The following is a 22,118-nucleotide window of genomic DNA, read 5'->3' as shown; positions in this document are numbered from 1 at the left end:
GTAAGAAATGAGGAAGGAGAGTTTGTGGGGAGTGGAGGCCATTGTCAGGGCCGTTGTGGGGTCCCAGGCTTGCCCTCACATAGATTCTGGGAACCCAGGACCTGGGCACAGGGGGAGCTGAGAAGAGGGAGCCTGGGAGGCAGATCATTTCCTGTCACCATGTCCATCCCGCAGGTCCCTGCTCAGCAGCGTCCACTTCCTGCTGCTGCTCTTCCTGGAGGTGCCCCTGCTCCTGACCATGCTCAGTGCTGTCCTCTGGGTGAACAGACCTCAGAGAAGCTCCTGGGGGACGCAGAGTCAGCTGGGTCATGAGAACCAGTAACCCCTATGCTCATCGATGTCTTGTCCAGACAGAAAGACCCCCAAACAGAAGAAAAAGAAATTTTTGTCAGGAAATGACTGTGGTCAGCAGTGACTGTGTTTCCAGAGGCAGCGTGGAAAACAGTCCCATAGGCCACAGGAACCTACAGCTGTGATGCCCGAGCCTCTGGGACTCTCTCTGGTCTCTCTCTTCTCTGCAAAGTCCCCGCCTTCCTTCTTCCTGAGGCCTCCAATGCAGTAGAAAATATGGCTAGAAACACTTAGAAAATGCCTTTCCCCAGGGCCCCAATGCTTTGGAGGACGAACATCATCTCAAGTCTGTGAGCCACCTGCAACGTTAACGGACTTTCTTTTGCATTCCATGGGGTTCAGGGCTCCAGCTAATAATGAGTTTCAAACTTCTAGACCCCATGAAAATGGAAAAACTGAACTAAACCCTGGTAATATGCCAACCACGAGTGAAGACCTGAGGACTAGGGTTCCTCGCCCTGATGCATTTGTGCCCCTTGTGGGGAAGGAAATCCTGGCCCCAGCTCCTTCCCTCGCCTCCTGGACGCTGCACTCCTGAAGATGAGATGGCATCACGTCCCCTAAATGTCACCATAACTCGTCCTGTTAGTATCTCCAAATTTTCTTCCCTCTTTTGAGAGTATTCAGTTTGGCTGCCACTCTCATTTTGGGGCACACAGGGAGATAAGCCACACATTTTGGGGACTGTGGAGTAATCCGTGAATCAGACGCTGAAGCTATTACAGATCTGGCAACTGTGAGCCAGGGGTGGCTGGGGGCTGGACAAGGCCAGGATATGTCTCCTTAGCCTTCTAAAGAGCCCTAGACTAAGATCCTGGATGTGGATGCAAGCTTCTCCCGAGGGTTGACTGTGGAGGAAGAGAGGCGGACACCAGTAAGCTGCTCCATAAAGAGAAAAGGAAAACTCTCTCCTTCCTCTCAAGTTCCCCCCCTGGACTTTTACTGCTGGGCAGCTTCAAGACCAAAAAAGGGGACCATTAGAGCAGAGGGACAGCCGACCAGGGGCAGGAGAAGCAGCCTCATCTGATTCTATCTGTATCCTTGAACTTCTGTACCTTCAGAATATTCTAGGTGTGGATCATCAAGTGACAGTTTTTTTTCCTGGGACACTGTGGGTTTTTCAGTTGCGGATTGCAAGATCTCTTTATTTCAGGATAGTTTTTCATTCAATTAAATTATTTTTACTTTTGGCCTATTTCTTCTCTTCTTAGAGAACGGCCAGTGTCCTTTCGTGGAATCAGCTTTCTCTCTCTCCTGTCCCCAGTTTGTGTCTCCAAGCGTTTTTCTATCGTGTTCATTTAGTCTTCACCTTACGAATTCCCAAAAGTCATCACATTTCTGCACTCTCAGTTTTGTGCTTCTTTCCCTGGGATCTTTCTCCCAGCACGCGAACTTAACCACTCAGCCATGGGGCCAGCCCCTCAATAGAATTTTATAGAAATTTTTTAGCTCTCCCACATTGTTTTTAAGTTCGTTCATAACCTTTTTAATATTTTTCTTTGCAATTGTAAATCCTTTCCCCCAGTGAATTGTCTAAGTGGTCTGTTGCTGATACATAAAAATGCTATCAATTTTAATGTATTTTTCTGGAAAGGGCCAACTTACTGAAACTCTTTGGTTGGTTGGTTGGTTTGAAATAGTTTGTATTGACTCTCTTTGCTAAGTGATTAGAGCAAATACATTAATAATGGCTCATCTCTGTCTCTGAGGATCTCCCTGCCCCACAACAGCCACAGGACAAGGAGCTGGACTATTCTGAGCTCTGTTGATGTTCCTGGACTTAATTTTAAGAAGAATAGGAGCCATTGAAAGGTGTGGTTGTTGTTGTTCTAAAGATCATTCTGCCTCGAGTATGGGAAATGGACTGGATTTGGGCAAAACTGGAAGCAGAGAGAATATTAGGGCACAGATGCAATAATACGGAGGAAATCATAAGGGTACCCGGACTTGGGTATCTGCAATGGGTGTTGAGAGGAGGGGATACATTTAAGAGATATCTGGAAAGCGCCATCTTCAGGAGCTACTGAATGATTGACCGCGGGGCACGTGGGAGAAGAAGGGCTTGAAGGATGACATCCGAGCTTCCGGCCTGAGCAGTGGGGGGGACGGGGATGCCATCTACTGATCTTGGGCACACAGGAGAAGGAGCCAGTTTGGAGGGGGAGGGAGAGGAAGAATGCAGTTTGGATAGGTTGAGGTGCCAATGACACATCCCAGAGGGGATGCTGAGTAGGTGGTTGGATGCATTGATCTGAAACTTTGGAAAAATCTGTGAAGAAATAAATGACAACAAAAATACTAGCAAATCAAATACAACAAAACATTGAAAAGATCATACACCATGACCAAGTGGGATTCATTCCAGGGATGCAGGGATGGTTCAACATCCCCAAATCAATCAACGTGATACACCACATTAACAAAATGAAGAGTAAAAATCACATCATCATCTCAATAGATGCAGAGAAAGCATGTGACAAGATACAGCATCCATTTATGATAAAAACTCTGAATAAAACGGATATTGAAGGAACGTATCTCAACATGATAAAGGCCATATATGTCAAAGCCATAGCTAATATCATTCTCAATGGAGAAAAACTGAAAGCTATCCCTCTGAGAACAGGAACCAGACAAGGATGCCCGCTTTCACTACTCTTATTTAACATGGTATTAGAAGGCTCAGCCAGAAAAGGGATCCAAATTTTGAAGGAAGAAGTGAAACTGTCACTATTTGCAGATGACATGATTTTATGTATAGAAAACCCTAAAGAATTCACCAAAAACTTTTAGATATAATAAATGAATATGATAAGTTGCAGAATGCAAAATCAACATACAAAAATCAGATGTGTTTTTAATCACTAACAATGAAGTAGCAGGAAGAGAAATTAAGAGTACAATCCCATTTACAATGGTAACAAAAAGAATAAAATATCTAGGAATAAACTTAACCAAAGAGGTGAAAGATCTGTACACTGAAAACTATAACATATTGTTGAAAGAAATTGAAGAAGACACAAAGAAATGCAAAGATATTCTGTGCTCTTGGACTGGAAGAATTAACATAGTTAAAATGTCCATACTTCCTAAAGCAATCTACAGATTCAGTGCAATCCCTATCAAAGTTCCAACAACATTTTTCACAGAAATAGAACAAAGAATCCTAAAACATATATGGAACAACAAAAGACCCCAAATAGCCAAAGGAATCCTGAGAAAAAAGAACAAAGCTGGAGGCGGAACATACAATGGAGAAAAGAAAGTCTCTTCAACAAATTGCGTTGGGAAAACTAGCTAGTCCACTGCTGGGTATTTATCCAAAGAACATGAAAACATGAATGCATAATGATACATGCAGCCCTATGTTCATCACAGCATTATTCACAATAGCCAAGACTCGGAAGCAACCTAGGTGCCCATCAAGGGACGAATGGATAAAGAAGATGTGGTGTGTATACACAATGGAATACTACTCAGCTACAAGAAATGATGAAATCCGACCATTGGTGACAACACGGATGGACCTTGAGGGTGTTATGCTAAGTGAAATAAGTCAGAGGGAGAAAGTCAAATACTGTAGATCTCGCTTATAAGTAGAAGATAAAAACAGTGACAAACAAACACATAGAAACAGAGTTTAGATTGGTGGTCTCCAGAGGAGAAGGGGGCAGGGAGGAGGGGAAAGGGGTGATTAGGCCCATGTGTGTGGTGATGGATGGTAATTAGTCTTTGGGTGGTGCACATGATGTAATCTACACAGAAATTGAAATATAATATGTACACCTGAAATTTATGTAATGTTATAAACCAATGTTACCGCAATTTAAAAAAAAGAGAAACAAGAAAAAAAAGGAAAGACACGATGTGAGAATATTGATGGTAAATGAGATTATGGATGGCATGAGACAGCACAACGGAAATGAATAGAATAAGAAGAGACAGCCTAAGATGGAAATCTCAAGAGTGGACAAAATTTAAGAGGAAGAAGTTTCCCAAGGTAGACTGAAGCCATCAGAGAACTAGGAGAAAAACCTGAAGAATTCAGCCACAGAGAATGCAGGGCAGTGGGGGAGGGGATTCTACAAAGAGGTCAAGTTATTCAAGGACTGCGACTTGAATTTCACAGCAAGGGGATCCCTGGGGACTCTGAGGAGTGGGGGTGGAAGCCCTGTTTCAGTGGGTTGAGGGGTGAGGTGGAGGATGGGGAGAAGGTGGAGACAGTGAGAGTGAGAGTATATACCTTTTTAAGAAGTTGCAGGAAGATTTGGTAGGGGAGAAAATGTGAAGTCAGGCGAAGTGTGTGGGGAAAATTAGTGTATCAGTGAGAAACCACGCATTGTCTACACCCCTGAGGATGCCGCCTGGATTCCCAATTCTACTCGGACGGAAGCTGTTTCACAGCTCTGCCTCCCTCGGCACGTGGACCTGTAAAGGTGTCTGTTCTTCTGACTCTCTTTTGAACCAGGTATACATCTTGGGTGGTTCCCTCACTGATTAATGAGTTGAATGCAATCTTTGATGCATGCTGATTTTTACATCTGTATAAGAGAGACGATTTTAACTTTTCTCTGGAAAATCATCCTATCACAGATGTTTTACTTTTTTGTTGCTTATGTTTAAGTTGGGAGAGTGTTGGGTTGTTCAAAGCAGGAAGAATCCAGATGTTGTCTCCTCCCTGGGGACATGGGATGGCTCTCACTCCTACACAGAGGGCCTTGCTCCCTCTGCAACCACAGTTCTGGCACATTTCTTATCTCAAAGTCTGGAGCCTGAAAATTGTTCCCTCTGGTCTGAGAGCCTGTCTCTGGAGGTCCTCATGGGGACAGTGGGCTGCACGGTGGACTCCCCTGGGCAGGCTGACTCTGTCTCCCTCCAGAGCCCCTCTGAGGCCTGTTCACCCAGAGGACAGCACCGAGCATGCTCAGGAGCAGGGCACCACCAGGAAGACCAGGCTCAGGAAGTGGATGCTGCAGAGCAGGGACCTGTGAGGACACAGTGACAGGCAGCGAGCTGCCTCCTCAGGTCCTCCTCGCTTTACCTCTCCCGTGTTCAGGTGATGTGGCCCCATAACCCATGGCAGGAAGCTTGAGAGGGACAGTGGCCAGGGCAGCCAACCACTGAGGGATTGCATCGCCCATCCCTTCAGTTCAGCGCTGGGCCTGAGTGCACAGCAAGACCCTGTGCTGCACGTCCTGGGAGGGCTGGGCCGGGTGGAGGCGCGGAGGCTGCGTGGACCTGGGAAGGAAAGCAGGAGGGAGACACGGGAGCCCCAGGGCTCCAGCCCAGTAGGTCCGGCTCCCAAGAGGCAAGGGCTGCAGGGCAGTGTTGCAGGTCCTCAGACACCTCACCCTGGAGGTAGGCCGTGCCTCCCCACCCCTCAGTGCTTGCGTGCAGGCTGGCACCTTCTTCGGGGAAGGACGAGTGTCAGCTGGGCTCGTGGAACTCCCTGTGGACAGACACACATCAGACCTTCAGTCTCTCCTGACTGTCCCCTCCGCACACCAAGCTGGGCTTTGAATCGCTCACTAGGGAAGGGGTGGGGAGACACGACCCTGTGGCCGAGGGGTCCCTGAAGCCAGCCTCAGGCCTGGGGGGAGCCGGGCGACTCCTCCCCTGAGCCTGACACAGCACCTTGCAGGCTAGGGCAAGACTTCCAGACCAGAACGCGAGCACGGCCTCCAGTGAGCATCACGTCCCCAGCTGCCCCATCCGCACTTGTGCCTTAGCCGGGGAGGGGCTGGCCGAGAAAGCCCCCGAGATGGGCCTGGGGCTCCTCACAGGCATTCTTTGTGGCCACGGTGGATCACACCAGATTATGCTAGAAGACACTGCTCTGGCATTTCCCCAGGAGTAAGTGAGCACAGGACAGGGTGGAAAATGCAACTCCTTCTGGTCTAAAGACCTGGAAGAGAGTGGCCTGGCTTTGTATTTCTGGAGCAGGGACATCCAAAGCCATGCACTGGGGTCTGGGCCTTCTCAGATCCTGGATCATTTCCTGTATTTCTTGAAGACCAGCCACCCTAGGCCATCTCTAAACACTGGGATGCTGAGTGGAGCCCCTGCCCCCAAATTTGGGCTGTTCAGAGAGGGCAGTAGAGGTGGCGAGCCACAGCAGCTGTTTTGGGGCCATGAGAACAGAGGGGGAATTCTGTCTCTCAGAACCCAAGACTCAGCTGCCTCCCTCCTTGTTCTTGGCCAGGATCCCTCTGGCCCCAATCCACTGTGTTATCATCAGAGACTAGGTCTGACAAAAGGACACACAGAGACAAGCAAATACAACACCACACAGCCTCTCAAATCACCGGTAACCAGAGCTGGACTCACTGGTTTTCCCTGAAGGCTTGTCAGGTATAAAAGCGTGGGTCCTCAGACCTCAGCCCAAGACCTGGAGTGGGAGGGTCTCACCTGGGGAGACAGGCACCACCACCTGGACCACAGGATAAGGACTGAGTCCATCCAGTCCATCCATCACCAGTCCATTTCAGTGCCTCCCTAGCAGGCTTCCTCAAGGTCTGCATGAAGGTTCTCTGTGGTCACCATGAAGATGAGGGCCTCTAGACGGTCTCTGATGGACACCAGGCCTCTCCTCTGCTTTCTCTCCAATTCGATGGCTTCCACAAGTCTCTCACAGGCAACAAGGTACTGTTTGCACCAGAACTTCGTGTTCATCCTGAATTTCTCCTCATACAGAAACAGCATGCTCAGGGATCGCCCTTGGTACCTGCCACCTTCTTGGGGCCCCTCAGAAGCCAAGGGCCTGGCAAGCACAGATCAGTGTCCTTCTCCTAACCCAGACAAGGGAAAGGGTCATGGTCAGCTTGTGGGAGGCTCCTTTCGATAGCTGGTACCCGCCTCCCACTACGAGGATAAAGCAGCCCCTACCTAGTGATCCGAGGAGAAGCCACTGCCCCCTGCCTTTGGTGATTATCTTTGTAAACAACATCGTACCTTTATTGACAGCCACTGCGTGCCAGGCAGGCACACTCAAGTCTCCCTCAGGCATCTCCTGATTCTAGACAAATGGAGCTTGAGAAACCGCACAGGTCATTTAGTCCACCCCTCCACACTACACCGGAGGAAACAGGCCAGACAGCAGGCCAGGGCACCCCCTGCCTTGGAGTGACCCTGGTCTCCTGGTCTCCGCCTCCTCCACTTGCAGGGTGACAGCCCCTGAGGAGCCTTGAGGGGACCTGCACCCCAGGTGTCCCTGCCCCAGGTCCATCGGGGTGGGGAGCTGGGACTCACTTGCATTTTCCAGACTGCTGGCCCAAGCGCCCCTCTCCACGGCGGGCACCACGACGAGGGCATCTCTGAGTGTGCCGTGCTGGCACGATGAGGAATTCAAGACCTTTGACAAATACTGACACAGAGAGCCGTGTCGTCAGCCAAGGAAGAAGAATGAAGACTTTCGGGCCAGAGGCGGTGGCAGGCAGAGGTCGAGTGTGCATCTCTGATTGACTTTGGGACTGACCGTCACAGTGACCACGGAGACCCTTCCTGAGAAGGAAGCGGGCATCGACTGCTCTGGGATTAGAACAGGACCGCTTAGACGCGGAAAGAGGATTGCGGCCTCTCCTATCAGCAAGGGGAGACAGGCGATTGTCCCAGGTAAGTCCCTCCTTTGCTCCATCCCCAGGGCTGACTCTCCCAGTGCCTGAGAACTGAACAGCTGGACCAGAGCTGAGCTGCGACGACTTGAGACGGACCGTGTGTGTGTGTGTGTGTGTGTGCGCGCGCGTGTGTCTGAGATCCTGGCCTCTCCCCCGGCTTTGACTGAAGTCTCAGCGGGCCTGGAGGGTTCTGAGTTTTCTGCTTGTGATGGTAGTTGGGTCCTCAATTCTCAAGTCACCATTAGTCAGTCTCAAGTCAGATTTAGCGTTTTTACTAGGTGTCCTGCATTTTATCTGGCAGCTCTGCCTCAGAGCCAGCAGGATGTGGGACCCATGTCGGGAACTCTGAAGGAGTCTCTCTTTTTCCCTGGGACAGGTTTGGCTTTCCCTGGAGGGGTTGTGGCCCATCTTAGCAGCCCAAGGCCCAGGGTCTCTCTTGCACCCTCACGCCCTTTGTCCTCTTCATTTCAACTCTCTACCACTTGTGCCCGCCCTCGGTTCCTTCCTCAGCCTCCACGTCTATTTCTCTTCCTTTTCTGGCCCTGGGAAACCCCAGGTTCTTACATTTTTGGGAAGAAGCCTTGTGAGGAACATGGGCCTGTTGACTTCTGTGCCTGCCCAAGAGGCGGTCCCCAATGTCCCTGTGAGGTTGCTGGGCCTCCTCCTGCATCTTCCTCTTTGTCTCTCTGCTCTGAGACCCTTCATCTGGCTGGAGGGGGCTCTGAGAGGCCCCTGACTCTCCCCTCGGGCAGAGGCCGCGGTAACGTGGGCAAGCTCACCATTTGATTTTCAGTTTCAAAAAGCTCTCTTATTCCCTGAAGATTTCTTTTAAAGTCAATCCTATTTTAGTTTTGGCAGATTAACATCCCTTGTTTTTTGAAATATGTTAATTTTATGTTTTAAATTGTTGTTTTAGTTTTTTTCTGCTCCTGCGTTGTCTCTGTTCCCTGAGTCCTCTCTTCTGCATGTTTTGGTCTCTTTTTCCACGTTGAGACTGCTGCGTCCTCACGGAACCCCACTTCCTCCTCCTCCCAGACACACAGAGATCACCAGTGTCCCCTGCAGGGAAGCAGGGCCTTGAAATACAGAAGTCGTGATGGTGACTTCCAGGCCAGGCCCTAAATTCTATCCCCACTGCATCCTCCACGTTCTCCCTCTTGCGCCCCCTGTTGGCCGGATGCTGAGAATCCAGCGGAAGCCCTAGGGGATGGTGAGGTCAGGTCCTGAGACAGGAGGAGCCTGGACCCGGAATCATCTCACGGAGGGCCACCCACCAGACGCCCAGGAGGCGCCTCTGTAAGCCAGAAACCAAGTCTGCTGTGCCTCTCCAAGGGGTGCTGTGCTCTGTCAGAGCAGCGAAACTAGCCAAACGGAGGCTTTTCCCAAACATCCTCACAACGCGTCATCAGTAACGAGTGAGAGATGGGTGAGGTGTTTGAAGACTGTGCGTCAGGGCAGAGTCCTCTGAGCGATGCCTCCCCCAGCCTTCCCCGGATCCACAGCCTTTCTCCATCCATCTCTCCAGAAAATGAATTCCGTGCCTGTTCGGCCAGTGGAGGAGGGAACCTAGGAGTCTAACTGCTCCTCGCACAGGCCTTCAGAAGTCCCTCCAGATTCAGCAAATTCCTCCCGCATTCACTCTCACGACCCTGAGAGGAGGTCTGCTCTCAAGGTGGCGTGTGGGAACTGCCTGCGTGACCACAGAGCAGCTTGGGTGGGGCTGGGGGTGGGAGCCCCAGCGCCCGGGTCAGGCCTGGTCTGGCTACAGGGAGACGTTGCTCCCAGGACATCGTCCAGCCCCTTCCATGAGCATCGTATTCTGTGTGGAGTCACAGCCACGCTGGTGCCCTGCTCACAGTGGGGAGAGCCGGGGCTCTGTGCTCTGCACCCTCAGCCCCCGTCACTGCCTCTGTCCCCAGAGCTCCAAAGGACACCTGGCCCCCGTGTTCCCGGCAGTGAGTGCCAGGTATGCGCGATGTTCAGGACACATCCACCCGGGCAACCACCAGGGTAAGGGACCTGCTTGTGTGGTTCCTTCCCCGACTGAGGCTCCTCATTCATTCACTCATTCATTGGAGCACCCCCTGCATGCCAGGCACTAGTCTAGGCACTGGGTAGACAGCAGTCAGCAAAGCAGAGCAAATCTTTGCCCTTACAGAGCTGACATTCCAGTGAGGGGGACAGTGACCAAAGAAATCAGTGATAAGTAGCTGACTATAAATGCCATGAAAAACACAGTAAAGCAGAAGAAAAGGGACAGGGGGTCCTGGGGATGTGGTGTGGTGGGCAGCAGGCACTGCTAGTGACGGTGTATTTTGTACAGGGAAGTAAGGAAGACCATTCTGATAAGGTGACACTTGTGGCAGAAAACTGAGGAAGGGGGCTGCCAGCCTAGCAGGGCAAGACAACTCTGGGTAAGTGGAGCAGCGAGTGCAAAGGCCCTGAGGCAGGAGCCCAAAGCAGAATCCTGACACTCTTCTGGTCAGCAGGACCCCTGGGTTCCCAGAATCTCTTTCTTCTTCCCTCCCCATGGCTGTGTAGGAAATATCAGGCCTATTTTAAACATCTCAGCTCCCTGAGATGGGATCAAGGGCTGCTTAGCAGAGGTCTGTTAGGCATCCATTCAGAAAGTTCCCGTTGAGTGTTTATTGGCACCCACGCTAAGCACTCAGCAGTCCCAGGACAACACCACTGCCCAGGAGGTACACATGGCACGGTTTCGCCAGGTGCCCAATAGCTGAGTGTTCAGATTTGCTGAAGCCAAATTCCACCACCACGGAAGACGTTTCTGAGACACAAAAACACACTGGAAACGCTATCAAGAAGACGTGCACTTATGGTACAATTGTGCTAGTTAATGTGTAGGTAGTTGAGTTTTGCAAGTAAACATATGACACAGGAACAACACTCTCAGCATGGTCAGTGGCCGGCAGTGTTCCTGCGGCTCCATACGCACGGGGCCTCCAGAGCTGGGCTCACAACTGAACAAGGGAACCACTCTTGTGCCTCCAGCTCCGTGACAAGGCCGTGCCCGCCTCCGCCGGAACAGAAGGCGTTTGAGTCCTGCCTACTTAGCTCCCGAGGGTGCAGTGCTGGCATGGTCCCTGTAGAAAGCTGAGTAGTCCCAACACCTGGAGCCCGGGAATGTGGCCTAATTTGGAAATAGGGTCTTTGCAGACTTAACTGAACCAAGGATCTTGAGTTGAGATCACTTGGATTATCCAGGTGGGCCCTAAATCCAATGACTTGTGTCCTAATAAGACACAAGAAGAGAAGAAGACACAGGCAGAAGGGGAGGCCTTCTGTGTGCAGACAGAGGCAGAGACTAGAGTGATGCTGCCACAAGCCAAGGAGTGTCTGCAGCCACCGGCAGTTGGAAGAGACAAAGCGGGATTCTCCCTACAGCCTCTGGAGGGAGCTGCTGACTTCTTGATTTCGGACTTCTGGTCTCCAGAGCTGTGAGAGGAGAAAGGTCTGTGGTTGTAAGTCCCCAGAATTGTGGCCATTTGTTTCAGCATCCCTGGGAAACCAATACAGGCCCCAAAGGTGGCCCCCTGCCCAGTGGGAACCCCAGGACTGAACATTGAGCAAGTTATGGCTGAGGCCACTCTTCCTTCCGGGAACACGGGCCTGGGCCACCCAGCGGCCCTCTGGGGCCAGCCTCTGCAGCCAGGCCGATTCCTTGTTCACTCAGTTGTTCATTCAACAAACAAGCCTTAAACACCAGCTGAATGCCCGGTGTAGGCAGCAGGGAGGTTTGTGCTGGACAAACCGGGCAGGACTGTTGTGGTTGCATGGCTTCCACCCCAGTGAGGGAGGTGGAAGGGCAGGAGCAAAGGAAGAAATGAACGTGTGACACAGCATGGGATGATCCCGCAGGACATAAACGGAGTCCAGTGATGGAGTGAACAGGGGTGGCCTCTAGGAAGTGTGGTCAGGGGCCACTTCTCTAAGGAGGTGACATGAGCTGGAAAGGATGAGGATGAGCAGGCCATGGGAAGTGGGAAAGGAGTGCAGGTGCTAGGACCCCCCCAGGGGAAAGGGCACAGGGGCTAGAGCATAAGGCTCTGCTCTTGTGGAGGCTGCCGCCTCCCCAGGAAACAAAGGCCATGAAACAGGTCAATGACAACACAGGTATTGTCAGAAGCATCAGACAGAAGCATCGCAGGTGGCAGGAGCCCAGAAGGGAGGGCTCAGGAAGGCCTGGAGTAGACAGGACAACTTCCAGAGAAGTGGCTCCAGCTCATCCTTGAGGACTGAGGAGGGAGTGGGGATGGCCGTCGAGGAGGTGGAAAGAGCAAACACAGCGCTGAGGAGGCAGGGAAAAGCCTGTGGGGTGCCCACCCTACTCCGTCCTACAGACACCCACCCAGCGTTTGCCCTGAGAACGCATCCCGACGAGATTTGCGGAAGCCCCCAGAGCTGCCCCCAGGAGCAAGCATTGATGGGCTCAAGAGCGCAAGGGAGGGCGCCAGGCTCCGTGTCCTACTGTGTGCGCCTTGCTGCCGGGGCTCATTATTCCAGGCCTCCTCTTGCTCTGCCCTCATGGGCCGGAAGCATTTTCCAGGACAGGAACCAGGGAGAGGAGGACAAGGGCCTGCTCTGGAGTGGGTAGTCGTTCCAGATCCTGGTCTTGACATGGAAAAATCCTAGGGTGCCCCAGACATGAGCCACCCCTCAAGGAATTTGTCATCTACTGAGGGAGCTGGACAAGTGATGTGTTGGAGTGTGTACCTCTGAGGGCCTGGTGTGCATCTGGTTTAAAGTGGGGTCCCCGTGGCATTGCCATGTGCATACGGCCAAATGTCCTGTCTGTATCTAATGAAAAGAAAACACACACCTGTGTTGCTAAGCCACCCTGCGGCCCCTCCCTTCCTTGCCCTGAGACAAGCAGGAAGCCGTGAGCTTTCTGCGCTGTGGGGTGACCTTCGAGCTGAGCTAACAGAAGCCTTGGAAGGTAGGCTGTGCCGTGATTGCAATTACGTGCTGCCCCGCCATGTAAAAGGAAGAGGATTGTGCTTCTCCATCCCGTTGACATCAGGCTTGGCCATAGGACTTGCTCTGGCCAATGAAATGTGAGCCTAAGTGACCGTGCCCCTTCTGAGCAGAAGCTCTGGGAGCCACTGCGTGGTTCCCCTTCTTGTACTGCAGACAGGGGCCGCTTCTTCTGTCTGGGTCCCCAAGAAAAGTCACCCACTGCAGACACGTAACATGAGCGAGAAATAGAGTTTGTGGTTACACTGTTCTGAAATGTGAGAGTTTCGTCACAGCAGCAGTACCTAGAAAAACCTGACTCTACAGCCCTATGCACAACAGGCAGTTCTTCTGGAATGAGGCTGGTGAGAATGGCTTTCGGGGAAGCTCTGTAGCTGCCAACCGTCCCCTTCGCAGACTCAGAGCGGGGCGTGTTGAGGAGCCCTCACTGCCCTGCCTTGCCCCGTCAGGGCTCCTCCGGGATTCTGCAAAGGCGGTGCCCTTTCCTCAGACGCCAGAGCCGTGAGCAGCTCGTGGCGCTCTGCCCTGAAAGGGCTGATGCTGTAAGGCAGACAGTAGGGGGCGCTGGCCTGTTGCTGGCAGACGACAGTCACAGAAGTGTCAGGCCTGCCCCTAATGAGCCTGCCTGAGCCGCCTGGGCCAATGGCAGCTGTACGATCTGTGGAGGCAGAAAGAGGGAGGCATCCTTTACCACCCCCAGTTCCTGCTCCCCCCACCACACACACGTGCACACACACATGTGCAAACCCCCCCCCCCAACCTACTGCCAACTGCACCCACATGGAGTGAGCTGGGAAGGGCGAGGGGGTGAATTTGAATCCTGGGCTGACAGCGATCACGCGATGCCCCAAAGTCCACACGACAGCTAAGAAGTGGCAAATGAAACTTTCAGCTACACCTCATAAATCATATTTAGGGGGTACGATTTTCTTTTAAGGTCATGTTAAAAAGAAAATAATAATTTCCAGAGAAAACGTCACAAGGACTAGTGAAAAAAAAAGCCACAGAATATGAATATGAATCTTTGTCCCTTTTCAGGTACCGAAACCTTAAGATTTAAAGGGAAAACAGTTCCGCATAAACAAGTGGAAGCTAATAGACTGACAAATTCTTCTGCTTCTAGTGAACTTCCTTCTCCCCAGCTCTGTGAGCTCTGTGTGACTAATACGTTGTGCAGGAAACCGCAATCCAGCACGGGAGGGGGAGGTGTGCAGACACACACACACGTGCACACACACACGCCAAACCCCAGGAAACATGGAGCCTCCCACTGCAGCAAAAAAGTGAACAAGCAAGAAGTGTATTTACTGAAACACCCAACTAAGAGAAGATATATGACGCTCGCATTCCAGAATTTTAGCTTCCCGCTCACACGAATGTTAGTTCTCGGGTAAAGCAGTTCAAATCTGGGTCTGTCTTTTAAGTCCACCACGGCTGTTTCGTGTGACTGGACGTATTTCTGGCCAGGTACACCCGAGTTCCCTTCTGACACGTTGAAACTTTTCTGTCCCTGAGAATCTTGGCTTCTCATCTCACCACACAGGTTAAAGGTGAGACTTGAGGATGGTTTAAGTTCTGCTCGGTGCCAGAGCTGTGGAGCGTGTGACCAAGACAGGAAACCATTCAAGGCGTCTGGGGTCTGGTGAGGCCAGACCAAGAGCTGGGGGCTCAGAAGAGCAGAGCGCCCTGAGGGCAGACCCAGCCTCACTGTCTGTACCACCAATGGTCGGAGACAGGGCTGGCATCAGGGGCTGCACTCCTGAGCAGTTACACGAGGCCCCAAACTTACAAGGGCCGCATGCTTGGTTTAACGTTCCCATGTCATCATCTTGAAATTCTTAATAATTCTGGAACCAGGGCATTTTCATTTTGCTCTGGACCCTGCAAGTAGCTGGTCTTGTCCAGAGAAGGCCTAGTCGTGCCGGTACCACTCGAGACCACCCATGCCGGCCACAGGAAATTGGCAATGTGTAAAGGGGATGAGTTGCATGGAAAATCTAAATGGAAATTAGCCCAGACTGGTGCCAGCGTCAGCTATGCTGTGCTTTAGAGAATGGCAGGCCTGTCAGCTGTGGGTGAGTAATGAGAAGGTCGTTATCTTCACATGGAACAGAAACAGGAACTGCATATTCAAATGTATTTTATGAGGATGAACTTCAGCAAGTTTTCAGCACCATAGTCAACTGGCCACATGATGCCCTGAGCTCCCAGCTTCCCCCATTTTCTGACAAGCTCTGAGGACAGAACCGAAAGGCTGAAGAAGGAAGCAGAGAAGTGCCAAGAAGAACAGAAGAGGGAGACGGCTGAGCGGACCCTCGGTGAGGAGGCTCCAGCCTCAGGCCCAGCTGCAGCTGGAGAGATCACCCAGGGGGATGGGGCCATGTGGCTGCCATCAGCTCTCCTGCTTCTCTGTGTCCCAGGTGAGCGGGGCTGGGTGTGGACCGGGGAGGTCTGCGCGGGCAGGTCAGAGTGAGGAAGGAGTGAGGGATGGCAGATGATGGGAGGGGGAAGAAATAAAGACGCCAGGAAAAAAGGGGTGAGGTGTGCATATAAAAACCTTCAGACAGCTCATCGTATTTCCTCATCGGGACAGGACAAGGATTAAATGGTAACACGCTTCCCGTGCAGCGAGATCATACTGAGCTCCAAGTAAATTTGGCCACTTGAACCGTTATTACCATCGTTATTAAAACCAGGACTGCCCCCTCTCCCTCCGGCCCCGCGGCTGTGTCTGGAGATCCTGGGACTGGGGCGTTTTGCTCCTCAAGCAAATTCCTCAACCTCAGTTCTGCTGACCCTGGGGCTGGATCGCTCTGTGTGGTGGGGGCCGTCCTTCCTGCTGTAGGATGTTCAGCAGCATCCCTGGCCTCTATCCACTCGGTGCCAGCAGCAACTCCCCACCCCCCCAACCTGTGACAACCAAAATGTCCTCAAACATTGCCAAATGTCCCCTGGGGTTGGTCAGTATGGCCCCTGGGTGAGAACCACTGCTTCAGGGAATGCTGGTGGGAGAGGGGGATGGCGCTGACATAGAATAGAGGTCAGGGAGCCACGGGAGCTGTCGTGTTGGGAAATAAAGTGAGAAAACGCAAGGTATTTAAAATGAAGAAGTAAAAACTATGTTTGTTTTTTTTTTTTTTAACTTTAGAATAAAAAATAGCAAAGGTCTCACAGTTTGTGGATGACAATATACTGCCTGGATAGCTGGGTGGGCGGAGGGAGGGAAGGAGGGAAGACTGGAAGGGTGGATGGATGGATGGAGAGACAGACAGATACAAGATAGGTGGATTATATACCTGATCCTTTATCAGAAGTTTGGGATTTTGCCCAAACCCTTTCTCAGTGCCCTTGTCACTGGGTTAACCCTTTCCTGTCAAGAGCAGAGCAGACAGCAGCTGTTACTTGGAGTAATGACGACCCCTTAGGGGTCGAGGTGCAGCGTGGCTCTCCAGGTGGGAGGCAGAGAGTTTAGGGGGCTGGGTCCTAATCATGTGGAACTGGAGCCTCCAGAGTGAAAGGTTGGGGGGAAATGTCAAAATCTTCGAGGTGGCAGAGGACCTGGAGAGGAGGCCCAGGGGGGCTCTGAGAAGTGGGAGAGGGAAGACCCTCTGGTGGATCATCAGTGGGGAGCTGCGGTGACATTCGGTGTCAGGTGATGGCAAGTGTTGCTGCAGGATTCTGTCCCAGAAGGGAAATCGAAGTGTGATTGTCCTTGAATCCCGGCCTCTTCCTAAGTGTTCTCTTTGTACCTCAATGCCAGCTCCCACCTCCTGTGTGACCTAGACCGACGAGCAGGAGGTTCCACCTAGACAAGCAGGGATTGTAAGCTTGGGACCCACGATGAGCATCTGGGAAGCAAAACCGGAAGCTGCAGGTGTTCTCCCAGGAGGGACACTCTAAATACTGGGCTTCATCTAGTTTTTCCTGGTCCCCATTCTGATTTCCTGTTTCCTACTCCATCTGTCCATCCATCCATCCATCCATCCATACATACATCCGTGTCTCTATCCATCCATGTATTCAGAGTATACTCAGTGACTTCATTCAATTCTTGGTGATTGATGGGGACAGGTGTCTCCTCTCAGGACTGACACTTCTGGGGACCCAGAAGCTGTCTGGGGCCACCAAAGTCTTCCTCTCCCCCTCACATTCGAAGTTGACTGAGCACACACAGGCTGGGCATGACCTCTCGAGTCTCAGAATCCTGCACCAAGCATCTCCCCCCATGTCTGCAAACAGCGCATACCTCTGGCTCCTGACCCCTCCTTCCTCTGACCTCAGGTGATTTCTGGGCTTCGTGGGGATCTGACACCCAAGGCCCATCTGGCCCAGGCTCTTCAGGGTGAAGATAAGGCTGCTTGTGTTTTCCAGGCTCTGTGTCTCTGAGTGGCCCCAGCATCGTGACAGGCACTGTGGGGGAATCCCTGAGTGTGCAGTGTCGGTATAAGGAGGAATACAAGACATTTAAAAAATACTGGTGCAGACAACCGTGCTTGCCACTTTGGCATGAGATGGTGGAGACCACAGTGTCTGAGGTAGAGGTGAGGAGCGGCCGAGCGTCCATCGTGGACCACACCGGGGACCTCACCTTCACAGTGACCTTGGAGAACCTCACTGCAGAGGACTCAGGGAAGTACCGGTGTGGGATCGCAACGATACTGCAGGAGGAGGGGCTGCAAGGCTTCCTGCCTGATCCCTTTTTCCAGGTTCAGGTGTTGGTTTCCTCAGGTAAGACCCTCCTTTTCTCTGTGCCAGTCATGAAGGAATCTGAGCATCCAAGGAAATTTCAACCGAGGAGAGGAGAACCGGACCTGGTGTCGGTGCATCAGACATTCAGGACCAAGTGTGTTATGTGAACATGAGTGCGAGGGAGATGTGCGTGAATGTGTGAAAGTGTGACTGTGTGTGAAAACATCTAAGTAGGAGTGTGTGTCAAGTGAATGGACAGGTGAGTGTGTGTTCGAGTGTGAATGTGTTGTGTGGGTGTGAGAGGGTGTGAGCGAGTGTGTGTGTGTGTATAAGGGTGAGTGTGTGAGTGTACTGCATGAGTGTGTAAGAGTGAGTGTGTGAGAGCGTGTGTGTGACATCCAAGGTTCCTGCCACCGCGCCAGGTCCTGACAGTGGCTGTGGGCCTCCAGGCTTCTGAGGCTGGTGTAGGCGGCAAGGGCCTGCGTCACGGGATCCACCAGGACCGAGGGGCTCTTGCGGCCTCCCTGTTCCCTGTCGGGGAGGCTCTGCTCCAGAGGGAGTCCCTTCTCACTCTCCCTTGGCTTGAGCTCTCTCAACAACCCAGAGCCCGGGGCCTCCCCCAGGGTCAGGAGAGGATCCCTGAGATGGTCCAGGCTCAGAGAGGGCCCAGACAGCCAGCCTTGTCCCTCTGACGGGGTGATCCCTGTTCCAGAAATCCAAGCCCCAGCCCCGGCTCTTCCCCTGGCCTCTCTGGCATTCCCCCTTTGGGCCTTTCCGCAGCCTCTGTTACCTGTGCTTGCCCCAGGGGGGAAAAAACCATTTCTGCATTTTCTGGAGGTCCTGGCCACAGGGCTGTGGGTCAAGGGGGTTGGTTTGAGGGCATGTGGAAGCCCAAGAGGGAGCCCCCAACTCTCTGACTGGGCTTGGTCTGTCTGTCTCTGTCTGTCTGTGCCTCTGTCTGTCTGTGTCTCTGTCTGTCTGGCATCCTATCTGGCCCCTCAGCCTCCTCCTGCTTCTGCTCCGTCTCCCTCTGGCACTCTCGACCAGGCAGGAGAGAGCTCAGTAAACCCCTGGACCAGACAGGGCAGAAGTGGGATGGGGCACCTCTAATAGAGTTTTCTTTTCAAATTCTGCTGCTTAATCTTTTTATAAGCCTTTTATATATATATTATATAAACATAATATATAAGCCTGTTCTTGTTTGATGAGAGCTACATCTTCTCTTATCATTCTAAGGATATCCATTTTTTTTTCTTCTGCTTCCTGGATCGTCTCGTCTTCCTCTGAGTTTCCTTTTTCTCTTTGTGTTGGTTTCTCTCTTTCGTGTTGGAGCCTTCCTTGAAAGGTCGTCTCCTATGTGCATTTAATAATGTGGCCCTAAGAAACTGGTTGTGAGCTCAGTGGTGAGGGACGGGCTTGTGGAGGGCTGGAGGAGAGCCTCACCCTTAAGTGACAGCCCAGAGATGCAGCCATTTTCTTCCAGATCCCTAAGTGTCTGTCTCTGTATGTCCTTCCCCCTGGTTGGCCACTGAACCAGTGAGGATTCTCCAGTCTGCTGCTAATGTTTGAGCAGCTGGGTGGGCTCAGGGGTCTGGGGGGCTCCCAGTTTCTAGAGTGCAGATTCCACCCACCTTCTCTGTTTGGGGCTGGTGGTGTTCTGCAGGGACCAGCTGTTTGAGGCATGCCTGCTTTCACACTTCCCTGAAGTGGCCTCTGCAGTCTTCTGCCAGGGTGGACAAGGCGGTGGGGGGGTGGTGGTGTATGGATGCGCTAGCTGGGGGTGGGACCTCTGAGCATTCTTGTTTTCAGCGAGATGAGGATCACTGAAGTTCTTAATGGCAGAAGGCGAGGACTCTCCGGTCCCAATTTGTGAAGTGTCTACCTGGCTGCGGAGCAGATTAGGATGGGGTTGATGGGGATACTCCTTTACCCTGGCCAGGCCTGGGTCTGACTATGGGGAGATGATGATCCAAGAACATCTGTCCAGCCTCTTTCCTGAGTTCCCCTGCTTTGTGAAGTCAGAACCGTGCAGGTGACAGGTACTTAGCTGGTGGGGGTCATGGACAGGGCACTGGGCCTCACCCCGCCGCTTTCTCCATAGCCTCCAGCAACAAGAGCTCTACGTGGACACCTGGACATTCCAGCCAACACCAAGGGTAAGGTGCCTGCGTCCCAGTGTCTTCTCCCAGCTGCCTGGCTTCTTCCCTAGAGTAGGGCTTCCTAGACACAGACTTCCTCAATCATCCACTCACTCAACAAATATTTAATTATCTTGCTATTTGCCAGGAACTGATCCAAATGCTAAGGATATCACATGAACAAAGAGGCAAGGTTATGCTCTCGAGGAAGTTTCTTTCAAATGGGTAGATTTAGACAATAGCCAGATGGATAAGAAGATAAATTAGATAGAGAGAGAGAGAGAGATGATAGGGATGGATAGATAGATACATGATAGGGATGGCTAGATGGTAGAGGGATACATAGATTGATAGATAGGAATAGATAGATGATAGTTGATAGCAGTAGATGATTGAGATATGTGATAGGATGGATAGTAGATGACAGATAACAGAGGTAGATAAATTAGATAGATAGATAGATAGACAGATAGACAGATAGACAGGAGATAGATAGGTAGATAGATGATAGATAGATAGGGGAAATATCAGTTAATGATAATTGCTATGGAGGAAAATTAAACAGGTGTTAAAGGAGAGGTGATAGGGCGTATGGGAAATGGCTGGGCATGGTGAAGGCTATCGAGACCCTCAGTGAAAACAGTAACAAAGAAACTGTCTTAGTTTGAGTTTCCTCAAAATCAGCTCCTGAGACAAGGATTTAGGCACAATTAGTTTACAGAGAGGTTATCGCGGGAAGCACAGCGAGGGAGCGGGAAGCAGGGAGGGCCAACGATGTGTGCAGCAATGGGAGTCATCACTGGAGCATCTGGGCTCAGTCCCACTGGGCACCCTCAGAGAGGCTGCACTGGACGTTGCCCAGAAGTGTCCCACTGAGAGGTGAGGAAGCTGGGGCGGTGATCTACACACACCTGCCCCTCGTGGTGAGGGAAGGTGGTGGGCTTTGCTCTTCTCAGACCGAGTGAAGAGGGAAGGCCTCTCAAATTAAGCGACTTTTGAGCAGAGACTCGAAGGAAGTGGGAGAGTCAGCCAAGCAAGAACCTGGAGAAAAAGTGTTCCTGGGTCACTCCTGGCGGCATGAATTCTATAGCACTTCCGGCCTGCTCTGCTCAGCAAGCCACGCACATGCCTATAGCTGGAGACAGCCCTCAGGCAAAGAGATGCAGAAGCTTGATGGGGGAAACCATTGTTGGGTCTAAGACTGTCCACAGCTGCCAGGAGCTCAAGTGGGCAAGGAGGACATGGGCAGAGAACTAGCAGGGTTTGCTACAGGGGCCTGATGTAGTCTTGGAGAGGACCAGGAAGGCATCAGCCAAACCTTCAGGCTGCTAGCCAGGCAGAAGTTTGGGGAGGTGGAGAGATTAAACAAAGGTCTGGCGTTGGGAGAGGACACAGGATTTGTGAGGAGCTGGAATGGGGGCAGGTACTGGGACCCAGGGGGAGAGGGGATCGGCCATGAGCTGAGCTTAAAGAGGTCACTCCTGCGGGTTGAGATTGTTGAACTGTTTAAATAGAAGAGCAACCTCCCATGATCATGTTTAAGGATGAGTCAACACTCTAATTTGAGTGAGGAGTGGTTATAGGGGACACTTTATCCTTGAAGTTGGTCCCAGCAAGAGCTGAGTTCCTGTGAGTGCTGATGACGGAGGAACCACTACATGGGTTCAGAAAGCTGTTTCTGGGAGCCAGGGCCTGGCTGGGTACCTCCATCTCTCTTCCTCTGCATCCCTCACCCCCACATCCCCATGCATCTGCTGGGTCCTGACACCCAAGGTCAATTCTTGAGCTGAAGGACATGAGTCTGTGGCCCTCATCATGGAGTCGTCTGGTCCTGGTACCAACCAGGTTTGATGCTGATAGTGAGTTTTGAGGCCACAGGACCCAAGCTCAAAGGAAGAGGGGGAGAGGCAGAGCCTGGGCCTCCCGTTGAGGAGGAAGCTCACCTCGGTCACCGTGTCCCTCTCACAGGTTCCTGCTCCTCATATTCCTGAAGGTGCCCCTGTTCCTGCTGATGCTCAGTGCCGTCCTCTGGGTGAACAGGCCTCAGAGGGCAATTTGTGGAGAAACAGAGCCAGCCTGACCAAGAAAACCTGCAGCCATCCTCGCCCATCAATATCTTGTGCAGAGACGCAGGCACGCAGACTAGAGAAGAAGGAACTTCAGACGCTGAATCTGATATCCCTTTTCACCCTGTTGCCAGAGACTTTTAAAACAAACTTTTAAAAATGTTTTAATGAAATATATCATATACACAAAAGCATCTATAAGATGTGTATGTACAGCTCAAGAACTAGAAATAAACATGTGCATCCACCGTTCAGCCTAAGAAATC

The 22,118-nt window shown here is 51.8% G+C and overlaps 2 protein-coding genes across 15 annotated transcripts in view; both read left to right on the top strand.

Moving 5' to 3' along the window:
• CD300LD (CD300 molecule like family member d) overlaps positions 1 to 7,962 on the top strand; it is a 15,215-nt gene extending 7,253 nt beyond the window's left edge. For 12 of the 13 annotated variants that reach the window (XM_070483564.1, XM_070483565.1, XM_070483561.1 and 9 more), the window contains one exon: positions 175 to 1,928. In XM_070483564.1, the coding sequence (XP_070339665.1) occupies positions 175 to 322 (148 nt within the window). In that variant the 3' untranslated portion in view covers positions 323 to 1,928. Of the gene's footprint in view, positions 1 to 174; positions 1,929 to 6,553; positions 6,994 to 7,513 lie in introns of those variants that run through there. The other variant, XR_011493931.1, reaches the window with a different exon arrangement.
• On the top strand, positions 7,825 to 22,118 carry LOC106830261 (protein CD300H). 2 transcript variants are annotated; one of them, XM_070483574.1, is made up of 6 exons: positions 9,375 to 9,974; positions 10,288 to 11,436; positions 13,998 to 15,379; positions 17,331 to 17,687; positions 19,750 to 19,804; positions 21,755 to 22,118. In XM_070483574.1, exons 3-6 carry the CDS (start codon positions 15,340 to 15,342, stop codon positions 21,864 to 21,866), a joined length of 564 nt encoding a protein of 187 aa, XP_070339675.1. In that variant the 5' UTR covers positions 9,375 to 9,974; positions 10,288 to 11,436; positions 13,998 to 15,339; the 3' UTR covers positions 21,867 to 22,118. The 2 variants fall into 2 exon arrangements, with proteins under 2 accessions (XP_014695212.1, XP_070339675.1); XM_014839726.3 differs by lacking the exons at positions 9,375 to 9,974; positions 10,288 to 11,436 and adding an exon at positions 7,825 to 7,962.

Source organism: Equus asinus, chromosome 13 (assembly GCF_041296235.1).
Source record: "Equus asinus isolate D_3611 breed Donkey chromosome 13, EquAss-T2T_v2, whole genome shotgun sequence".
In the NCBI taxonomy this organism is placed as follows: Eukaryota; Metazoa; Chordata; class Mammalia; order Perissodactyla; family Equidae; genus Equus; species Equus asinus.
The sequence above is the reverse complement of the archived record's forward strand: the minus strand, read 5'-3'. Positions and strand labels throughout refer to the sequence as shown.